Genomic DNA, 23586 nt, shown 5'->3' with positions numbered 1-23586 from the left:
CACATTTCCGACATTAGAGCAGGCCGGCAGTGTTTAGTCCTGCGGTTATACGTTTTGGGTCGTACACATGACATGACCCAGGTTTATGCTTTCACCAACACTCCATTGCATTTTGCAAGTGTAATAAAGGCAATAATGGCACATGTTAATTAACAAAAATAAGTATAAAACGGTGCCCAAAACTAGAACGTACATAATGATTCAACAAATTTATATAAATACACCATACTACACAAAATTATGCCAGCATCTTAATTTAAATCCTAAAATCCCTTTCATGGGCTCTCCTAAAAGTCTTTGCTATGTACGGTATATATACTTTATGAAAAATAAAAAAATTGAAATGCGTCACACTGAGTGACTAAATGTGTGGCAAACCTACTTTTATCCACTGTTGGACATTGTTTTGCTGCATATTTTTGCCAGAACCTAAAACAGTTGCAGCTGCGCACAAGACGCCGTAGTCTTATTGAATCACTTTAATATCCCCACTAGACTGTCCAAAGGGACTCAAAAACTTTAATAGAAAATACAAGATATGTCAATTGGATTTATACAAGATTCTCTTCATAGGGTTCCTTAAGAAAGTTTGACTTTGTGGTATGAAAATGAAATGAAAAGACAGAATAGACGGAGCACCCTGTAATCCCGTATACCCAGACATATGAATACAGGTTTACTGGTCATGCTAATTCGTAGGCCTGTCCAGTTGCTCCAAATCTGCACTAACGCTCAGTGCGTTCCAGGTCCCTGTTTGATACTAGCCACATGTGAGGCTCCCTGCCTGGTGCTGCGTTGTAAACCTGTCATTGTACTGGATCAGTTCCCAGAGGATGTCCTTAAAACCAGACACACACGCACCCCGCACACACACACACACACACACACACACGCACGCACGTGCGCATGCACGCACACGCCTCTCTCCGTCCTCCTCCCTGGCAGAGAAGAGGCCCAAGAGCGGACAGCCTGTGTTCCGTCAAGCCGTCCAAAATTCCATGACTTTCCCAGAATTCCCGACCCGAGCCAAGTTATATATTCTGCTGTCATCCACTCTGTTCCTAATGAAAACCCACGAGGAACACAGAGCCAGTGTGCGCGCACGAGCGCGCGTGTATGTCCGCACACGCAAGTTGCACGCGTGCACACTCGCAGCATCCGAGATGGAAATAGACACCATAAGTATGATTCATCATACCCTGTCCTCAAAGTTAGACATATATTAAGCCGTTTCATTCTGTCTTGCTGGTGGCATGCAATTGGGATATAGTATACACTTATTGAATCAGTCCGCTCTGTGCTTAAACCACTAATAGCAGGATATTCATCTGTCTCCGCAAGAAGAAGAGCAGAGGTTTCAACATAGTTAATCAGTGGCACGCTTCGTCCAACTCAAACAAACTCACCTTCTGCTAAAACACCAGTCAAACCTTAAATCACAATATTAGACCATTCTATCATCCTCTTTTTCTTTATGTGCCGTTAAATGTCTGTGTCAAATTAATTACTCTCTGTGCATTGCTCACCGAGAAGTATAATGTTTTTTATAGTTGTCTCGGGGTTCAACTACTTGTTTTCATTCAGTCCTCGAGACCAAAGAGGAAGGTCGCACCTCGTGCCAGGAAATATGAACGAGAATCGGCCAAAGGCATATAAAAAGCTGTTTAAAAGACCCTTCCATGGCTTTTAATGTTTGGGGGGGATGGCTTTGATAGGCAGTGGACTTATTTTCACAAATGAACGTGTCAAGTATTAAGGTGCCACATAAATCACTCCCCTTCTCTGTCCCCCATCCTTTCATAGCCTTTCTGAGAGCTTTTGAAGTGCAGTGTGATTTCTCATATAGCCTTGGCCCTCCTCCTCTGTAACATGGTCTGAGTCAACATCCCCCTGCTGTTTTAGTGCATACGAATTTTTTAAGATTATAATGGGACTGTAAAACGGAACTCTGCTATATAATTTGATTGACGACCGGGCTATATATGTACAGAATTAGACAGCAATGCCATAATGTGTATACTTAGGACGAGTAACATTATGTTTCACTCTATAGCTGTATAAGCAAGAAATTAAGTGTATACAGTGGTGCCAGAATATCCTATATATCTGATACCTGCATGAGGCTGTGTACATGGACTAGGATTCTTCACCATCATTCATGGAACAAAGAAGAACACAGTTTGGAATGGCTAAGACCTGAAGTGAGCAATGAGGAAACCTATAACAACATTCCCAGAGCTGAGTTCTTAAACCGTGCCTGGTTTAATGCATGTCATTCTAGGTGAAAATATTGAAAAGGTTTCAGTGAGCTTTGTGAGCTTGAATATCAGATACTACATGTCACCCTCGTACGATGAAGAATACATTTACATGGACCAACCAGCAAGATGAATAAGAGAGCAAAACTATCTGAGGGTCATTGCGTCATGTGTGTTTTAGTGCTGGCTGTTTCAATTTGGATCTTGACTGAAACGAAACAAAACAATGCACCACAGAACAGAGCTGCAGGATCTGCATGAGATGAGATGGGGCATACCACATATTTGTGGTCCTGCATCAGGCAAATTTGAATATAATTTAAATACAAATGCATGCACTCACGCACGCACGCTGCACGCACACACATGTGTGGAGTTCCAGTAAGTTCCAGAACCACAGTTTAGTCTCAAGGGGATACTGGGTTCTTTGCTGAAAGTAGATGCTTCTCTCTCTTTCCTGAATGACAGTGACACACACACACACACACACACACACACACACACACACACACACACACACACACACACACACACACACACACACACACACACACACACACACACACACACACACACACACACACACACACACACACACACACACACACACACACACACACACACACACAGTGTAACATTAGCTCAGTCCAGACCACACTGTCACTTGGGCAGTTTGCCTTGCCTGCCTGTTGGGATGTTTTGGCCTGTGCTCTTTTTTCCAGACATTGCTTCAGTCTTACACTATCTGTTTCCACAGCATTTAGACTGCAAACCCAAGAATGTGGACAAGACTCCAGTACATTGTTTTACAAGGTCAGGGGGGTATGTGTATCTATCCGAGATTGCTACTAACCAAGTTCCCTAATCCACTCTGTGACAAAAAGCCTGGTCACAGAGAAAAGAAAACAATACAAAACTCATGAATTGCCCAGCCAATGCACGACGTCACACATAACTGAACACCCCTGCATGCTGCACAGTTCTCTGCCTTCAATTACCGAGCGTGTCAAGGAGAGGTTGTTGGCATTCGCAGAAGCCATCGTTTTGTAGCTGTTGATATTTTCTGTACCCATGCTCCTCCACACTCCCCTCTCTCCATGCTTGACATAGCTTGAGTTAGTAGCTTGCTTGTATTTTATGTCCTGTTCCGCCCATTCCCAAACCCTTCTCTGCTGTTTCTCCAACCTTGTGGCCTGTCTGTCAACCCTTGTTCCCATGGCAATTAGTTAGAAACCCTGGGCCAATTATCCGCCGCTCCTGAATGTGTGCCTCACAAACTGCTCCGGGTGAAAAGTCACCACTTGGTCTCTGAATTCATTTGAATAGGCGGAGGAGATTTGTGTGATAGGTTAATGGTAGGGTAGTAAAACTGCTGCAGGGGCGACAATGTTGAGTTCATGTTAGTTTATAGTAGGATGTGACCCTATTCAATGTTTTATAGCAAAGGTTGTCTAGTATCAAGGGGACAGGGACAACATCAGACCCTAAAAGAATGGTGCAGCTTATTGGACCAAACGCAGATGCAACCAGGGGACAAGCATGAATTATATGTGGTCCACAATATAATTGCTCTGTGCCATGCCAGCTCAGTGGACTTGTGGTTAGAGTGTCCGCCCTGGGACTGGGAGGTCGGGGTTCGATCCCTGGCCGGGTCATACCAAAGACTGGGACCCAGTGCCTCCCTGCTATGCACTCAGCATCGTGGGTTGGATTGGGGGTCCCTGCGACATACTAGCGTCATGTCCAGGGGGTATACTTGTACACCAAGCTGCCTCACGCTGCAGAAACAGGAGATAGGCTCCTGACCTATGAGTCTCATGGCTCGGCAAGTGTCGGAGTGCTGGCTGGAAGCAGGGACCTGTACTGTGGTACCTGTTACATAGTGTTTCCACTTTCCACCAGGCAGAGAAACTGGGCTATGGTGTCTTATGCGTATAGTGACGCGTCACCTCAAGAATGTGCTTCTCTTCCTTTTGCCTACCCTCTCCCACCCCCTACCCGGCCGCTTACTTCTCTCGCACGCTCGAGGAGCTGTCGCTTCAGGAATCTGGAAAACACCAGCGGGGAATGAAAGGAATTTCTGCTTTTCATTTTTCCCTTTCACCCTCCTCCCCCCACACACCTCCACATCCCTCCAAGCCTCCCAACATCCCCCGCCGCCAGCCCTCCCCAATCCCCTCGTGCTCTTTACTTTGGACGCCCCTGCACAGCCGGGACTCTTGAGCTTTCTCTTGTTTCTGAATGCAGCCCAACAATAACAACCGCTCATAAACAATGGCTCTTGTTGATTGGGGGGTTTGAGAGGGAGAGTTACTGTTACTGGCCCAGGCCGTTGGTTTTTCTGGCGCTGGGCCCGCGCGAACAGACCTAAAAAGTGCAAAAGTACAGGGTACACAGAGGACTGCGCAAGATTTAAGGGGCAGCTCTGAAAAACGCACCATCTCTGTAGGAACATAAACACATGCTTTGGTTCCTCCACTTCTTCTCGTCTAGCTCTATCATTCTTCCAAAAAGACTCTGGTGGAGCAAACTCTGAAAGGGAACACTGGTCAATGTCAGGAAACCACATAACTACAGAAGAAGGGGGGAAAGGCAGTTTTGGAATTCTCCGCTTTTACAGCACCCATGGACCCATAAAGAGAGTCTGGATCCCATCGAGTAGGATTTTGACCAAGAAGACCATACTGTAGAGCTCTCTCCAGCATCAGGCAACAAACTATAAGTGAAAAAACCAAAATGTGCCCCTTTCTAACAACCAAAACAAATGTTTTATAACTCAAATCATATAACAGTGGTGTTTATACTACAATATACATTGATGTTCCTCAAGTGTTAGAACAGGTTTCATGACCCTATATGAAAAACTAATTCAAGTCTTCCATCAGAATAAGCTGCTAAATATTATGGATAATTACATCTGTACATATTTTCTATTGTCTCCTACAGACATTATACAAAAGTAATAAAGTATCCCCTGGAATTTTCTAAGAATGCCTTTTCTTTCAAGTACATGTATGTTGTGCCACCATGTGGACATAAAGGGAAAGCCATGGCGCTCCATCTATACTAAGACTAAACCAGGATAAGAATGGTACCTAATAGAACCAGTGACTCACCCCAAGATAGATTTTCCTTGTAGGTCTTAACTTGATGTGTGATCATCACTGAGTGAATTAACTGTATCCACCTGCATCCAAATCTAGGAGACAGAAACATGTTAACTGGTTAGAAATGCAGCAAGAAATCACAGTAGTCTGCAGTAGTGTATAAACAAACAATTGCCCCACTGCCACAAAGCTGACCATGGATACCAAAGTTAATGTTCACCAAGTTTGTAGGATAGAAAATGACTCCAAAGGATTACAAAAACAATTGACAATTTATGTATTTATTTACTATATGATGTTGTAGTGCCAAGAACATTTTAGGTGCTACAAAATAAACAAATACAAAAATACATACTTACTGTGGACAAGCAAACAGCATCATCATGCCTATCAAAATAAAATGCATGCACAAATGTGAACAAATAAGCAACACAACTGTAAATCTGCATAGCATAACTACTAGCAGATCTGCTTAAAAGCCAACAAGACAAGTAGGGCTAGTATAGTACTACTGATAGCCTACCAAGGGTATTGAAATAAAGAGTGCTAGTGAGGTGGAGTCTATTTATAAATCTACCAATCAATCTATCAAAATGGTAACTTACTATAACTCCCCATTTTCTGCCAGTCTAATAACTCACGTCTCTCTCTCTCTCTCTCTCTCTCCTCACATGACCATGACCATAAAATGGAAAGCAAAATACAGCACGATATAGTTTCACATGCGGCTATGCACACACCACGCATAGACTTGTTGGTGTAGGCTACTGCGCAGTGGCATTTGGCCATACACTACCCTACCATGCATCTCTCTATATCATTTGATAATGGCATATTAAAAACATGACTTGCCGTGTATATCCACGGATATAATAGTTTAGAGAGAGGGGGGAGGAGGTAAAGTGTCTAGTTATAGTCAGAGTTGAGGGGGCCCAAGGGGGGGGGGGGTCATAGATAGCGCTATCCGTGGTGCTGAAACCTTTTTTCCTGTTGTATTTCACTATTCCAGGAATTTCCAGAATTGTAACGTGTGAGAGAGGGGATCTGTCACGGGGCAGCCCGTGCCCCGTGACCATTACCATTGCTCTGGCGACTTGGCAAGTCCTGCACAGAATGAATAGCTTAGTCAGATCTATAGAAGTGTCCACAACCAGTTGTGAGCTTGTAGAGTGGCTATATTTTCGAGCTGTATAATACATGTCACGTTATAATGTAGGCTAATACAAGTTCACGCGCGCACATTGTCAGCATGTAGGCACAGGGACATGCAGTCAATTGTGCGCCCTTAATAATTACCTAAACATGAGAGAGATGTGCCATATATGCGCACGCACGATTCCATTCGCACCTCTCTCTCTCTCTATGCACCCTCTCTCTCTCTCTCTCTCCTCACATGACCATGACATGGAAAGCAAAATACAGCACAATATAGTTTCACATGCGGCTATGCACACACCACGCATAGACTTGTTGGTGTAGGCTACTGCGCAATGGCATTTGGCCTGCAGGGTCCTTATTGGTAGGTTAATATCCACAGTTTATGAAAGTCTGTGAAAGATTCCACGTAAATTGCACACTGCCTTCATGATTTGAGTCATTTTCAAAAATCCACCTGTTGGTGGCGCTCCTGTTCTCCTGTTGAAGTAGACCACTGGCCTATATGAAATAATGCAGCACCAATGTGAAATTCCTTTTGTTTTGTTTACAACATGTACAAAGGCAATTTAAATAAATGTAAGCCACTTTAGCATATTTATTATAACATAAATGCAATTAATATAGCCTAGGTGTAAATGGCTCAATTGAATAACAACATTGCTGTAATTTGCATCAGTTGAGTCCCAGTTGCAATGTATTGATTTATAAACAGTAAATGCAGAATGACATTTAATTCAAACAAAAGTAGCCTACAACTCAATACAAAAACTGTGGACACTATGATGAAGCATTACACTTGTTTACAATAAGGCCCACCATTTTCAATTCATCAGAACATTTAGAGACTTATTATACACTTCTATATAAAAATCAGGAATGATTAAATGTAATATGTCAGGTATATCAAGTTAGTTTCAGCCTTCTAGTGGAATATGATATTTCCTCTTGTACTGTGTCTTATGGGTTAAGAATTGCATAATGATGTACCATAATATGACATAAGATTCAGGAATACTCCAAAGATGTATAAGTTTGTAGTATAAGGATATAATGTAACCTTAAGAGGCAGCAGGCATTTATCTGGCAGAGGATGGGGGTTGACACACATTTACAAAGTGAACACTTATGGTTATAGATGTGACGTGTAAATGGCTCAATTGAATAACAACATTGCTGTAATTTGCATCAGTTGAGTCCCAGTTTCAATGTATTGATTTATAAACAGTATGCAGGCAAATGGTTTGGGATACATGGACAGTGGTTTATATGAGTTGAGTTGCTTAAATTAACTTTGACTATAAACTTTATCTGACTAGTGACTTTGTCTGTCTAGTATTGTTTCACTGGGAAAACAGAAAACAGGGTCTCAGCAGCATGTGGTGTTTGTTACAATGGCAATAGAGCTCATAATTAATATTCCAGCTGTGGAGGTCTGGCTCATGGTCTATATAAACCAAAAAGTGTCAGGCACTGTTCAGGGAGCCTATATAATTTCCTGGACTATCTCTGTCTGTCGTCATATTACTGACATCATAGCTGATTTTCATCATAATATTCTCATAACTGACATCATCGTCATAGCACTGATGTTATAGATGATGTGGCCATACTCATACCGGTCATAGACACGGCCTCGTTGAAGAAGGCTGATAACAAGATACTGGATGGATTAACTAATACAGTTAAACAAAAATGCAGTAATGACCCATGGCCACCATCTGAACACATCTTTGCAAAAAATAAAAAATAAAAACTTCCACACCATAACCTTCATCGCCTTCTATGCCTCTAAGGTACCTTGTACCATGCCAAATACTGTGTACAATTTACTGCAGAGCTCAGGTGGTATAGGACGTTGAAGTTCTGTGCTTCCAAAAAGGATGGGACAAATGAAATGTCCATCAGATACCAGGTACCCTTTAAATTAAAATATAAATTCTTCATACACGTTTTTCCAATGCTACCATCAACATAATGTTTTCTGCTCAGACAAAACAACCCATAAGGTTTATTCTTATGGGTTGTGGCATGCCATTTAACACAATTCCACGATCTAGCTCTCCTCTACCAGCATGCGGTTCCATGGTCTACCATGTGTTTGTTGATAATAGCTTGGTTGAGTGAGCTCAGCTGGTTTGTCCATTTGTCTAAAGCAGTGTAGCGAGACCCTCCCCTCTTCAGATTGTCCAGTTCCAGACGCTGGTTAAGCTGGTCAATGCGGCCACAAATTGAATTGTCCAGTATGCACTGCACCAGCAAAGACTCCACATCGCATACGTCAACATTCAGCTCCTTGGAGATGAAGGGGATGTGTATTCTCGTGTAGGGTTTGATGAGTTTGATAAGTACTTTAGTTCTAATGTTCCACAGGAGTTGATCTATGTGCTCTCTGATGAAAGGGTCATCCATTATTTTACTGTGATTCTTTTTTAAGATTTTCTCAAATTCAGCAATGTCATTATTCTGGTAGGCGCTCACTAAATTTGTCATTGCTAGGATCTCTGGGTCGTTCTTATACGGTTTGGCCTCCTGAGAGTCAAAGGGGTTGATCCCTGACTTCATCAGCATGTTGGCGAGGACCAGGTACTTCAGGCACGTGGTTCTTCTTGGGCTCCCAGACTCGTCATAGTTTTTAAAAGCCTCAAAGAAGTCTGTGTGAGCCTTCTCAAACTCGCCCTCCCTCAGGTGCATCTTCCCGCCACATTCTCTGATGACTCCCATGATGAGGGGGTGAGGGATGGCTGATTTGATGTGAAGAGACTGCTTGTACAGGGCCTTCAGTTTCTTGTTGTCCTTCTGCGCAGTGTACATCTGGATCTCCAGAGCATATATCTCTAAGAGCTGTGTGCCTTTCTTTAGGTCATCCTTTCCACCGTCTGTCTGACATGACTGGTGGAGTTGTCGGAGTACCTTCTTTAGTTTTCCATACTCCTCGCTCTCCAAATACAGTTTCCCCAGCTTTGTGTTAATTTTAAACCATAATCTGTCATTGTTCGCATCTATCAGAGCCTCAAGCGTAGTTTCATAGAACTCTTGTAGTAGGTCCATTTGTTTGGAGGTGGAGATGTAGTCTAGAATGGAGTTAATGGACTTCTCAGAGTAGTTCCTGGTGACGGCACTACTGATATATGTCATCAGTTGCTTGTATCTGTTCATCATTTCTGGAAAGTTGTTCAGCTTGAAGTTAATTTTAATCATCTGTTTGAGTGCTTTGAATCCCCAGTCTCCTTTCTCTCCTTCTAGTTCCAAGACCTTTTGAAAACTGCCAAGTGCTGCTTTGGGGTCATCTTCCTTAAGCCCCTTGGAGTTGTAGTATTGGTTCTCCTCGTCCACATTGGGTTCAGAAGTGTTGTCATCTTCATATTCCAGATCATAGTCCTCCTCATCATCGCACATGAAATCATCTTCAATGTCAGACATCTTGATGATTCTCCTTGTTTCTCACTAGAGTCACCAGACTATATAATCTACTTATGATTCTCCTATCAGCTGGTCCGCTCGGATACACAAACTGATCCACAGTGCCAATTATATTTACACTGTGACGTATCCATATACGTCACTGGAGCTCATCTAACTATATGAATACACCAAGTCTCTGTGTGTGTACTGTGTACCAGAGAGAGCTTTTGGAAAGAATGTGGGCTCCTTCCCTACTTCCTTGCAGGTGTTACCGCTGATACTAATGAAGGCTCTGCCCCATTCAAACAGAGTCATGGTGCTGCTATTGTGCATGTTGGCTCACGGAAACACGTGGGTCTCAAAGACCCCCTTTCCCAATGGGAACCGGTTCAGTTCTTTTTGGTTCTTAGTCCATGAGCTCCAAAATTGGTGGGAAATTGACCTATATTAAATTGTTTATAGGATCAATACAAGTCAATTAATACATGATAACCCTTCCACAGTAGTAGCTTTTTCATATTTTCTATTATTTTGCATATTTTCCTATATAATGTTTATTTCAAAATGTAAAGTTTGTAATACAATAAATTATTGTCTTCGTGTAAGTAATCCATTGGGGAAGTCTCATGGTGATAACAATCTAATATAGGTATGGTTTTGCCAACATATTTCATTAACACATTTTGGAGCTCTGGCTCGTGGACTAAGAACCAAAAAGAACTGAGTGGGTTCCAAATCACCAAATGGCCCAGTATGGGTGCAACTCTGAGAGTGTACAAATGGAACCACATTTGTACACTCTCAGAGTTATGGGGGTCCTTGAAATTAAAGTTTGAGAACAACTGCACACTAAATGGAACAGAGCCTTAATTGCGAACGCAGTGAGCACTTACTATGAGACCTAGCAGATCATGTCTGTCTGTGTGTCTGTCTGTCCCGCTATCCAAATATGGAGTGTGTTGCATCAGCAATCACTCAGCTCCATATATGGGCACAAAAGGGGCCAGGTCCACTCAGCTCCATATATGGGCACAAAAGGGGCCAGGTCCACATATACAGTAACAGCGGGACAGACACACAGACAGACAGACATGATCTGCAGGGTCTCAGCTGCGTTCGCTTCCCGCGTTTGCGCGTCTTACTGGTTAGTATAGCCGTGTGAAGGAAGTAGGGAAGCGACCCAGACCTCAATATGTACTTTGCTCAGCCAATCAAATCATCGCTATGAGGTGATCAGCCAATGTTTGCGTTCACACAAACACACAAAGCTATATAGGCATAGGAGGGGCTAGTGCCCCACACAAACTGTTAAATTTCATTTTGATATTATATTTAATGTATTCAGTTAGTTTTTTAAACGTAACTTGGTCTGATTAGTTTTTCCAAAAACTGGATATTATTTGCATGTTTAGCAAACGTAGTGTTAACAACCGCTGCTATGTGGAAGGAGCTTGCTGGTTGGTCGGTCAGAGACAGAGGGACCAATTAGAAGGCTGACAGTGGGTCCATCATTGAGCCCATCCCGCCTGCTCCTTCTGAATCCACTGCAGATACGCATGGGCGTTGCCGTGTCCCGCCAGGTCCAACAGGACACCTGTGGGGAGGCGACCCTCCTTCCTCCGACACAGGCTGCAGTTACACATTCCCCGGCACGTGGGACACGACCATGTTGGGTCGAGCAGCGCAGTCTTGGCGTCCTCACCATATCGACTCTTCAGGCACATCCCACAGACCTGTCCTCTTACCCCCTCGCAAACACCACTGCGGCAGGACGTCTTGGTGTCCAGCGTCTTCTGTCTGCACTGGTGGCAATAGCTTCCGTTCCTGGCCCAGATCTTGTCTTGTCTGCAGTAGGCAATGTTGTCCAGGTCCTCTTTGGTGATCTCCTCCACTGACCTGACCACACTCGGCTGCTTCTCAACGTAGCACTTTTTCCTTTTCTCAACGTACTCCTCATCCACCTCCACCAGTCTCTTGATGTCCGTCATCCAGTCCCTTGCCTCCCCCCCTCCTGGAGAGACACTCTTTTCTTCCATGCTAAAGTTCACCACCGGGCGGCACTTACGGGGCGGGTTCCTCCTAACCACTATCTCCGGCTTAGAGACACTCTTCTCTTCCATGCTAAAGTTCACCGCCGGGCAGCCCTTACGGGGTGGGTTCCTCCTCCTAATCACTATCTCGGGCTTAAACCTCGGCTTCCGGGGCGTTTGCTTCCTCTTTTGGGGTGTATTAAAGGGAGTCAGCTCAGAGAGCAGCTTGGCCAGCATGGCTTTGTTCTCCTGGATGTTCTTCTCTCGCTGCCTCAGGCTCTGCATCTTATCCTCCTCCTCTTCCTCCTCCTCATCCATGTCACGGTAATCCTTCTTCCAGGTCAGAGTCATTGTTGTTGTGCTTTGTTAGTTGTCCTTCAATTTCCTTACCTCTTTCACAAGCTCAAACACATGCTGTTATTCTATGGTCTACACCACTGCATAATATTATGAGGTATTATCTTAATGTTCCAATACTCTCTTCTCTGAACCTCCCCTATGGTCTATCGCTTAGAAAGATGAACAAACTGAGCGACCTTTTATAATATTCTACACTGTGACTATGACCCAGTGATGTGAAGTGTCATCAAGTGACATCACTGGAGTATCAGCTCCATATATTGGCACAAAAAGGGACATATATGGGCATATAATGATGACATCAGCGATCCCTATATATGGGCATAAAAGGGACATGGACTGACAGATACAGAGATCTCCATAATGGGTATAAAGGGAACAAGTACTGATAGATACAGGTCTCCATATATGGGCATAAAAGGAACATAAAAGATTCGACGTAGGTGTGACCCCACCACCCAGGTTTTGTTTTTCCTGGTTAGCCAGATAGCCAGATTACTCTTGACACTAGACTGTAGATGTTGTGTTGGCTTTTAACACACAATGAATTCCACATGCCTTTTACTTGTAATTGATATTGTTGACAATAAAGTTGAACCTTGTACCTTGAATCCAGCCAATCACAGCACTTTTGCAATTGTATAATAACAGATATAGAACAACATTTGCCTTTTATCTCTCCTAGTGGTACCATGTCAACAGCCTGGAATTGTGGACAAAATCGTATCCAACGATAACATAACAAATCTTGGGTCCGTGGCTCAAATGCTGAATAGATAATGGAAAACCCCAACCCTCTCCCGACTCGGACCAATGCTCCTTCGAACCAATGAAATGTCGGACCAAAGTATGCCTCCCAAAGTCAATCACTGAATATTTGTTTTTCACATTTTGTGAATTCTTAATCTCAAATCCACCATCGCACTACCCTCCATATTTGGGCAAGACTTACAGTTATATAATCAAGATGACATCATCAGCATGATTAAATACACTGACTACACTGAGTGACATGTGTATACATGCACACAGATACACACACACACACACACACACAGATACATTAAAATAGTTTACAACTATCAATATTATTTATTCAGATGTTCCCTGTAGTAATTAATCTGTACTTGTGAAATAAAAAAACAATGATAGTTTGATTATTTTCAGCTTTAGTTTTAGTTCATTTATTTTTGGCTGCCGCAGACAAGCTAAATTCATCTCGAACAGGCAAAATACCGGATCTGGATGACAGTTTCCACCCACTCCTTGAAATATGAATGCAATAGGAAGCTACAAAGCTGGCTTTGGAATAGGGTTGAGGATGTGGCTCTTGAGGGCCCTTCTCCTTTCCTTGCTACTTGCTGTGTATGGGAGTTCGGACTCCAAGGCTATCACCACTACCGTCACCACAAAATGGGCCTCTACTCCTCTGCTGTTGGAGACTAGTGAGTTCCTGGCGGAGGAGAGCGAGCAGAAGTTCTGGGATTTTGTGGAGGCTAATCAGAACCTAGAAGGAGCACATGGCGATACGGACCAAGCCTACTATGACCTGATAATGAAGAGAGCCAGTGCCTTGCTCAGCCCTGCCCAGGTTAAAATGCTGAAGCTTTCCCTCTCACTTCGAGTATACTCTGCTGCAGTATACTCTTTCCAACAGATAGCATCCAATGAACCACCTCCTTCTGACTGCATAGCTTTCTTCAGTGTCCATGGAGAAAATACCTGCAATATTGAAGGGTTAGCATCTCTGTTGGAAACAGCATGTGAAAGGCCAAAGCCATACATGTTCAACGGCGATCACAAACTTATGAGTTCAAACCCTGAGGCTCCAGTCGTCATTCTGTATGGTGAGATTGGAAAAGCAGGATTCTACAGTCTTCACCAGGCCATGCTGTCCAAGACTCGGCAAGGCCTGGCAACATACGTGCTCCGTCATTATGTGGCTAATACAAGCGAGAGTAAAGTGTACCTTTCTGGCTATGGAGTGGAGCTTGCCATTAAAAATCAGGAGTACAAGGCAAAAGATGACGCACAGGTTCAAGAAGGTGGATTGACTACATTGATAGGGAAGAAAGATCCTGTGGACAAAGGCCAAGGATTCCTTTCTGGTAAACTGAAGATAACTGATACGGAGCTGATGAACCACCCTGTGGGCACTAATGATGTGGAGGGCGCTATTGATATGGCTCCTCTCAAAATCTGGAAGATGAAAGATCTGAGTTTCCAGACAGCAGCTTGTATACTTGCTGCTCCCCCTATTGAAGCCCTCCGTGTCATGAGGGACCTCAGTCAGAACTTCCCCACTAAAGCCAGGTATATCACAAAAATGTTGGTAAACTCAGAGATCCGCAGCGAGATTCGGAAGAACCAAAAGTACTTTAAAAGAACTCTAGGGCTGCAGGCTGGGGAGTCGGCAATGTTCATCAATGGACTACACATAGATCTGGATACAGGGGACATCTTCAGCATGCTGGAGGTGCTGCGTAGCGAGGCCAGAGTGATGGAAGGACTGCACTCCCTGCTGATCGATACACCTTACATCCACGACATCCTGAAGCTCGATGTCCAGCCATCGGACTGGAACTATGGCGTGGACATCCGAGACCCTGCCATTAACTGGGTTAACAATTTAGAAACAGATCACAGGTACAGTTTGTGGCCGCACGAGGTTCAGGAGCTGCTCAGAGTCACATTTCCAGGAGTCATCAGAAAGATCCGCAAGAATTTCCACAATCTGGTGATCATTCTGGACCCCACCGATAAGAACTCTGCCGAGCTGCTGAGCGTTGCAGAGATGTTCTACACTAACAACATCCCACTTAGGATCGGCCTGGTGTTTGTGGTGTCAGACGAAGAGCATGTAGACGGCATGCAGGATGCCGGTGTGGCCATGCTTCGTGCCTACAACTACATTTGTAACAAGGTTGACAGCCAAAGCGCATTTGATGCAGTTATCTCCATGTTAGGCCGTGTGCCTAGTGGAGGCCAGCTGAGAGTTCTGGACGTAGTGAAGGTGTTGGAGAAGATGTTTCCCTACGTGGAGATCAGCAGCATCCTGGTACATGACTCCAGCTATGACATCAACCGCAAGGAAGGGCGTCGTTACTATGAGAAGACAGGTCTTGGCCTGTTGCCCATGGTGTTGTTCAATGGAATGCCCTACCAGCGAGAGGAACTGGATCCTGATGAGTTGCAGGAGATTACCATGGACAAGATATTTGAGTCCATCACCTTCTACCAGAGAGCTGTCGACCAGGGAGAGCTGACCACAGATCATGATGTAGTAGACTTTATCATGAACCAGCCAAACATTGTTCCACGCATCAATCCCAGAGTCTTGTCCACCAGCAGAACGTACCTGGACCTGTCTGATACCAACAACCACTTCGTAGATGAGTTTTCCCATTTCCTGAGCCTGACCACCAAGGAAAAGAACACTGCTGTGGCCAACAGCATGAACTATATCACCAACACAGATGATGGCTTCATCCATCCTGTGACATTCTGGGTGGTGGGAGACTTTGACCAGCCCTCTGGTCGCAAACTCCTCTCTGATGCTATTAAACACGCAAATACCAGCAACAATGTCCGGCTGGGGATGATCAGCAACCCCTCAGTTGGTCTAGTAAGTGATACAAGCTCTGTGACTTGGGCCATCTGGGCCGCCATGCAGACACAGACAGCAAAAAACACCAAGAACTTCATCACCAAGATGACAAAGGAAGAGACTGTGGTAGCCCTGGAAAACGGCACTGATATTAGAGAGTTTGCTGTTGAGGGTATGGATGTGACATTGTTTAAGAGCATGTATGAGTGGCCCAAGTTTGACTTCCTACTCTCCCATGCTGCTTACTGTCGAGACGTACTCAAACTGAAGAGAGGAGAGAGAGCGGTCATCAGTAATGGAAGGATGATTGGCCCACTGAAGGAGGAGGAAGTATTTAACCAAGATGACTTCCTGCTGTTGGAGAGCATTACTCTGAGGACTTCTGGGGAGAAAATCAAAAGAAAGGTTCAAGAGCTTGGGATCAAGGAGGACAGGGCCAGTGACCTGGTAATGAAGGTGGACTCTCTGCTGTCTTCTCAGCCCAAAGGAGAGACCAGGGTTGAATATGACTTTCATGGTGACCGCTACAGTGCTGTGAAGATCCGTCCGAAGGAGGGAGAGGTGTACTTTGATATTGTTGCCATAGTGGACCCTGCAACCAGGGATGCGCAGAAACTAGCTCCTCTGCTACTTGTCTTGAAACAGTTGGTGAATGTAAACTTGCTGTTGTTCATGAACTGTCAGTCTAAGCTCTCAGACCTGCCTCTGAAGAGTTTTTACCGCTATGTTCTGGAGCCAGAGGTCAGGTTCCAGGCAGATGGGAGTTTCTCTCCAGGTCCCATGGCTAAGTTCCTAGAAATGCCCCAGACTCCCCTCCTTACCCTCAACCTCGACACACCTGAGAACTGGATGGTTGAATCTGTACGCACACCTCATGACCTGGACAACATCTACTTGGAAGAAGTTGAAAGTATTGTAGCAGCAGAGTACGAGTTGGAGTACCTACTCCTGGAGGGTCATTGTTTTGATATTAGTACGGGCCAATCCCCACGGGGCCTCCAGTTCACCCTGGGAACCACCTCTGATCCTTTCATGTTTAATACTATTGTTATGGCAAACATGGGTTACTTCCAATTAAAGGCCAACCCAGGAGCCTGGATTTTGAAGTTGAGGAAGGGCCGCTCTGATGAAATCTACGAGATCTACAGTCACGGCAGTACAGACTCCCCATCAGATTCTGATGACATCATGGTGGTCATGAACAACTTCAAGAGCAGGATCATCAAAGTCATGGTTCACAAGAAGCCAGATAAGTTTAATGAAAGGCTGCTGAGTGATGGCATTCAGAAGAATGACTCTGGCTTCTGGGAATCTCTGACCAGGTGGTGCTTTGGAACAAAACAAGAGGAAGATGATGTCATACACATATTTTCAGTAGCCTCAGGTCATCTGTATGAGAGGTTCCTCAGGATCATGATGCTCTCCGTTTTGAAGAACACCAAAACCCCAGTCAAGTTCTGGTTCCTCAAGAACTACCTGTCGCCAACCTTCAAGGAATTCATTCCCCACATGGCAGAGGAGTATGGTTTTCAGTATGAACTGCTCCAGTATAAGTGGCCACGCTGGCTCCAACAACAGACAGAGAAACAGAGGATCATCTGGGGTTACAAAATCCTCTTCTTGGATGTGTTATTCCCTGTCACTGTTGACAAGTTCGTGTTTGTGGATGCTGACCAGATTGTGCGCACAGATCTAAAGGAGCTTTACAACTTGGACCTGGAGGGTGCTCCGTATGGATTCACTCCATTCTGTGACAGCAGGAGAGAGATGGAAAGCTATCGCTTCTGGAAGTCTGGCTACTGGGCCAGACTGCTTGCTGGACGCAAGTACCACATCAGTGCCCTGTATGTTGTGGACTTGAAGAAGTTCCGCAAGATAGCTGCAGGGGACAGACTCAGAGGAGAGTACCAGAGACTGAGTCAGGACCCCAATAGCTTGTCTAACCTTGATCAGGATCTTCCTAACAACATGATCCATCAGATACCCATCAAGTCTCTTCCCCAGGACTGGTTGTGGTGTGAGACCTGGTGTGATGACGGTTCCAAAAAGAAGGCCAAGACCATAGACCTGTGTAACAACCCATTGACCAAGGAACATAAGTTGGACACTGCGGTGAGAATTGTAGAAGAATGGACAGACTATGACCAGGAGGTTAAACATCTGCAGAACAAAGTTCTACAGATAGCACCACACGACAGTCACACAGCACAGAAGCCAGGCACAGATGTTCGCACAGAGCTCTGAGACTGACATGGCAGTGAATTAGTTAGCCTAGACTTTGTTTAAAGAGTCTGTTTTTCTTATGTTGTTTTCCTATGCCCAGCTTTGATGGTGGTCTTCCCAAATTACTTTATTCGGCCCAAATGGAACCATGCCAGGAAAATGCCCTACACAGCACAACAGAGCCACCAGCTCCCTCATTGTAGGATTCAAGCATTCAGGCCTCCTGCGTGGTATGCCACACTTTGCCAACTGTTTGAGAGTATATAGTTAAGGACAGAATGAGGACTTGTGTAAACCACATTGCCATTGTAATTGATTGATTGATGGATCGATTGAATACTTTATTAACAGTTTGAAAAACCACAATGGAAACAAGTCCCAGGACGTATCCTTTTAGCCAAAATGTATGACTGTATCACTGTATCTTTTTTGCCATTTACATTTCTGATGTGCTCGTGGGTATCATTCACATTTGATTGAATACTTTTTTTGTCAGACATGTACACAGCACAGACATTAAAGTAATAATATAAATGTAATGATTATTCAGACAGCCAGCAATGGGTTAAAGTTTAACCCATTTATGTTAATCTGATTGGTTGAAACATCTTTGTAGCTGTGCCTTAACCACGATATTGGAACGGCTAATCAAAACAGTCATGCTTTTCTCCCAGAGTGCAGCAGACTCAGTGGCTAGTCTAGCTAGTTTCTTGGGACATTTGTAGATAGTGGCTACATCTCTGTCATTAAATAAATATTATTTTTCAGCGATAATCTTAGTTTAAAGGTTTTAAGGTATAATTTCAATATTACACTCAAGGGTGTTCTTTATCGTCATTCAATGCACTTCTGCGATGCCATTCGGTACCGCAGGTGTGCATTAATGTTGATAAAGAACACCCTCAAGTGTAATATTGCTTAAATCAGGAAGTGGAAAGTCAAATTCATGCATTATTTCTCATCTTTGAAGGCTGACTGCAGGCCCTAGAGATGTCACAGAGACTTGTTTTTCCCTTTTTGGAAGCGTACTTTAAGGCTAAAAGGATAACACAAAATGACACCTCCTTTCTATGGGAATTTAATTTAAATTTACCAATGAAGTTTGACAATCTGAATTCTGATCTGATCAGTGATTGCATTCATTGATTCATTTGATTTAATTCTCTCAGCCACCTCACCTGAATAAGAGGTGTTCTGTCATCACAGAGTCAGACTCAGTCATTTGACTCTAGCTTGCCTTAAATACCATTTTACGTATGTCTAATTGGGATTTCACTGTTGAATGAACGGCTATAGTGTTTCACAATTGAAACAGTTGAGCTGTGTGCCCTCAGCCGGCTATAATATAATTTCTAAGCAAATTAAATTACATAAAAAAACAATTGAAGATGACGCAGCAAATTAAACAATCACATGATAACATCGCGTCACCAATCACCACCGGGCTTCCCGCAGTATCTGTGGAAAGCTCCAGTATGCTCCGGTCTAGAGCCCGCCTACTGTAGTCTGACGTCATTTTGTAGTCCTACTTCACGTCCGGGTCGGTCCTAGAGGCACCAACTCCCGCCCGCTTCTCATTGTAAATAGCAATATCTAAATATCTAATCTTTTTATGTTATTCTTCAGTCATTGGGGGTTAAAGACCGACCAGACATATAGTAATTCCTCAGCACACATACATGCATAATGCATTCAGCGTTTCCGTAATCTATGGGATTATTATCCTATAAGAAATTATCCAAGAAAGTATTGCCATTAATATAGTGGTTGCAACTGTATTCATTGATTGCCCGATTGAGTCCCGTGGTGGGAGTTCTGCTCTGTTTTTTGTCAATATTAAGTAGTTTTGCACTAATATTTTAGAACAATAGAAATGATGTTGTGGATTAATTTATTTTTAATGCGTGGCCCCAGTGCCCCCCCACAAAATGACCGGAACTTAATATTTCACAAAAACCAGAGCAGAACTCCCACCACGGGACTCAATCAGGCAATCAATGAATACAGTTGCAACCACTATATTAACGGCAAGTATTAAAGTTAAAAGAATCTGAACTATCCCTTTAAAGTTCTTCTCTGTGAAACAACATTATAATGGTCAACAACACACTTGACTGTTTTTGACACTTTGACAGTCTTTCAGGATGTACACTCCAGAATTAGAAGAGGCCCAGTCCAGGGGCAAAGTCCTTGCTTTTTAGCTGACTCTCTTCAAGTGGCCACCCAGACAGAGAGAGAGAGAACACTGACTCCTACATACATGCTACTCATAGATGGAGTTGTACACTCTTTTTACTGTGACAGGAAGTTTGCCTGCATCCTTCAATTTCAGAACAACACACTCCAAAAAGTGTCTTTTTCAGTCCTTTAGGGTACTGGATTGTGAACACAAAATATATGCACAGTAGGAGTCCCAGTGCCATTGAGATGTTCACACTCTCCTCTGTGATTACCTGGTCATCCATCGACAGCATGATGTAGTGACCCTCCCTGCAGCCTTTCAGCATCATCTTTGGTGTCGACATATCGGTGCTGGTCTGAGCTTGGCCCTGGGGAGAGGGAATACCATTAACCATCAGCCAAACACACACCCTCTGGCTAGTCTCCTGCAGAACCACTGTGTCAAAAAGAGAAACAACCATATGATAATATAAAAACTAATGCAATAATAAAATCATTAAAATGTGCTTAAATTACATAGTGCTTCTCACACTAGTGAACGGTTCATGGCTCACCTCAACTTCAAACAGCAACTCTGGTTTCTCCTTGAATAGTGCAGGCAAGAGCAGAATTGCTGCTTCCGATTGGAGGCCTTAAAAAAGGAAAATACAAAAATGTATTATAATAATGTTAATAATAATTCCTCCTCCGCGCCATCAGTGCCCATACCCGAAGGCGGGGTTGGCGAAAGGGCCTTTCTGTGTGGAGTTTGCATGTTCTCCCCGTGTCCCCTAGGTTAGGTACCCTCCCAAAAACAAGCAGTAATCCTGGTCTCTAAAATGCGATCCCTTGCTCTTGAAATATACCTTGTTTTATGTTGTTAAGTATACAGTAGAGTACATGAATGGACCCCTACAATGACTGGTCAGTTATGATGATGTAACCTTTTCTCTCCCTCAAATGAAAATAATCTCTCCTCACTACCTCACAACATCCTGTGTGAGGTGGAATGGTCCATCTGACATGGATACTTCTATGATGAATCTTTACATAGCGATACAGTGCAGTGCCGTGACAATTACTCAAGTTAGAATGGCATACGTAGTAGAAACTTATACATTGTTGTCTTAGGGCCGATTCATACTCCTGTTTCGGCGCTGTAGTGCCGAAATGATTTCGGCTCGTCAGAAAATTTCAGTAGCACCGAAGAGCCGACTTTAGGACGGTACCCGCCCCCCCGAACCTCAAATGACGTCAAATTGTAGGCTCTACAGCGCCGAACCGACTTTTATTCGGCTCTAAAATAGGAGTATGAATCGACCTTTACTGAGGTGGTTAAAAACTAAAAGAGTCTGGATCAAAAGACTTGGTAGTTTTGTTTTACTTGCACTCTTCAGATCAGGATCTCGACTGTCTATGGCCATCCTCAGCACTGGTGGACATCTCAACTTGGTTGGCTGGCGTGATCACATGATGTTCTTGTAGCGGGCTCTCTGCAGAGGAATAATGAGAGGAAGAAAAGATAACTCAGAGAGATGACCAGCATAAATGGTGAACTACAATGAAATCATCAGTATAGCTAAATTAATTACTATTCTGGTAATCTTTATGTAAACACATTTTCATACCAATACATCACTTTCATACCAATACAACAAGTTATACATAACATAAAATAAAATAAATACATACTGGTAGATAAGTAGAGCAACTAACTTAACATTATATTACTCATGTTGCTATTCAACATAATATCTGGTCTCAAGCCCAATTTTGCACCAGTGATTCCCATAGGAGATTTGTGGTATTAATTCAAAGTTAATCAGGACATTTCACAAAGTTTCAAGGAAAATAGCTATAGCCAATCTACAAACTCACAGCCTATTGCAATGCAATTGGCTTGCAATGCAATGATGTGAGCTTGAGGATTGGCCATTTTTGGAATAGCCAAAGTATAACATAGTGGTCTAACAGATTCTTTGCTATTTTACCTCCTGTACCCTGTATTTACTTTGAGAACCATTATGCCCTACTATAGTCTACTTGCCAGCCCATAGAGCCCCATTGTGAACCCGGACATGTTTGTTGAGTACACCAAGGTTTTATGTTGGAGAAATGGAGCATGGAGAAACTGCCGGATGCTAACTTGCATTATGTTGAGCAATTTTCATAATTGGCATAATATATAGAAGGCAAAAAGAAATGTCATCATGCTTTATGTAGCACTTGCCCAATGTGCTGATGGCTATGGCCATTCTTAGCCCAAGGTGTGTATTGTGTGCAAACCTAATGCTTGGAATGGATTTAGATTTTGTTTCCCTTATAGGTTGCTAATGGTATGGTCACATATTATGCCAATTATGAAAATTGCTCAACATATGCAAGTTAGCATCTGTCAGTTTCTACATGCTGGGGACCCATACTCAACATTTCTAACAGCCTACAACTTTGGTGTACTCAATATGCCTGGGTTCGCATTCTGGCAAGTGGACTAATAATATATCAAAATTATCTACACCAACCGCCCTAAACAACTATGCGACCGTTTTAAGCTTGTCAATATGGTATTTTCAATATTTGAACTTATAATTATGCCCTATATTGAAAATAGCCGAACTACAATTAAGGTCACATGTGTCGCGAGGGTTGACATGACAGTTGTAAATTAATAATAGGCCATGCCCTGATATCGTTGGGCAACTGCACCCGAAGATAGTTAAAGCCTGTGTTTTTCCCAAATGGAAGGCTTATATTAAAAATACTCAGTATCCACAAAATATAAGAGCCATTTCCACCGTCTTCAAAGCAACCACACCAAAACACGGTACAAAATAGCCCCTCCGCCGCGGTTCCATGTGTTATGGGACAAGTATAACTAAGTATGCAAACAAATAGCAAATTACCTAAATAAAGTTTCCCCAGTGACATAAAAAACTGAGTTCTTTGCCATTTAATAAACAGTTAAACACTCACCTAAAAAAACGCTGAATAAACTGCTGAAAGTGGGAGTCCATCAGTCCAAGAGTCAAGACGTGACGCAGTTTTTATTAATTTATTTCCCTTTCTGGAAAGTTCAAAGCTCGCGCTCAAAAACGAACAGATCTACAAGCTCACTCCGCGTTGCGACGCGACAAGTTGTTAGCTTGTAGATCTTAACATGAAACCGTGACGTAGTGTCAACCAATAACAAACAAAGAGGTAGTTTACGTCTTGCTTGTTTTCATTGACCAGGGTTGCTTGTTTCTATCACAAAACCTGGCAACACTCACTGTCCAGGCAGG

At 43.4% G+C, this 23586-nt stretch overlaps 2 protein-coding genes across 2 annotated transcripts; one reads left to right on the top strand and one right to left on the bottom strand.

Annotated features, from left to right (window-relative positions):
- Positions 1 to 8587: 8587 nt before the first annotated feature.
- Positions 8588 to 9943, bottom strand: LOC308335244 (COP9 signalosome complex subunit 2-like; the record flags this gene model as incomplete). Its single annotated transcript, XM_080792256.1, has 1 exon — positions 8588 to 9943. The coding sequence occupies one exon, from the start codon at positions 9941 to 9943 to the stop codon at positions 8588 to 8590; it is 1356 nt and encodes a 451-aa protein (XP_080648382.1).
- A 3645-nt stretch (positions 9944 to 13588) lies between these two features.
- LOC308335243 (UDP-glucose:glycoprotein glucosyltransferase 1-like) lies at positions 13589 to 18166 on the top strand (the record flags this gene model as incomplete). The annotated part of the gene is made up of 1 exon (XM_080792255.1): positions 13589 to 18166. One exon carries the CDS (start codon positions 13589 to 13591, stop codon positions 18164 to 18166), a length of 4578 nt encoding a protein of 1525 aa, XP_080648381.1.
- Positions 18167 to 23586: the final 5420 nt, after the last annotated feature.

This window comes from Protomyctophum bolini (genome assembly GCF_963924005.1).
Source record: "Protomyctophum bolini genome assembly, chromosome: 20".
NCBI lineage: Eukaryota > Metazoa > Chordata > Actinopteri > Myctophiformes > Myctophidae > Protomyctophum > Protomyctophum bolini.
Note: the sequence above shows the minus strand (reverse complement) of the source record. Positions and strands in the feature narration are given on the sequence as shown.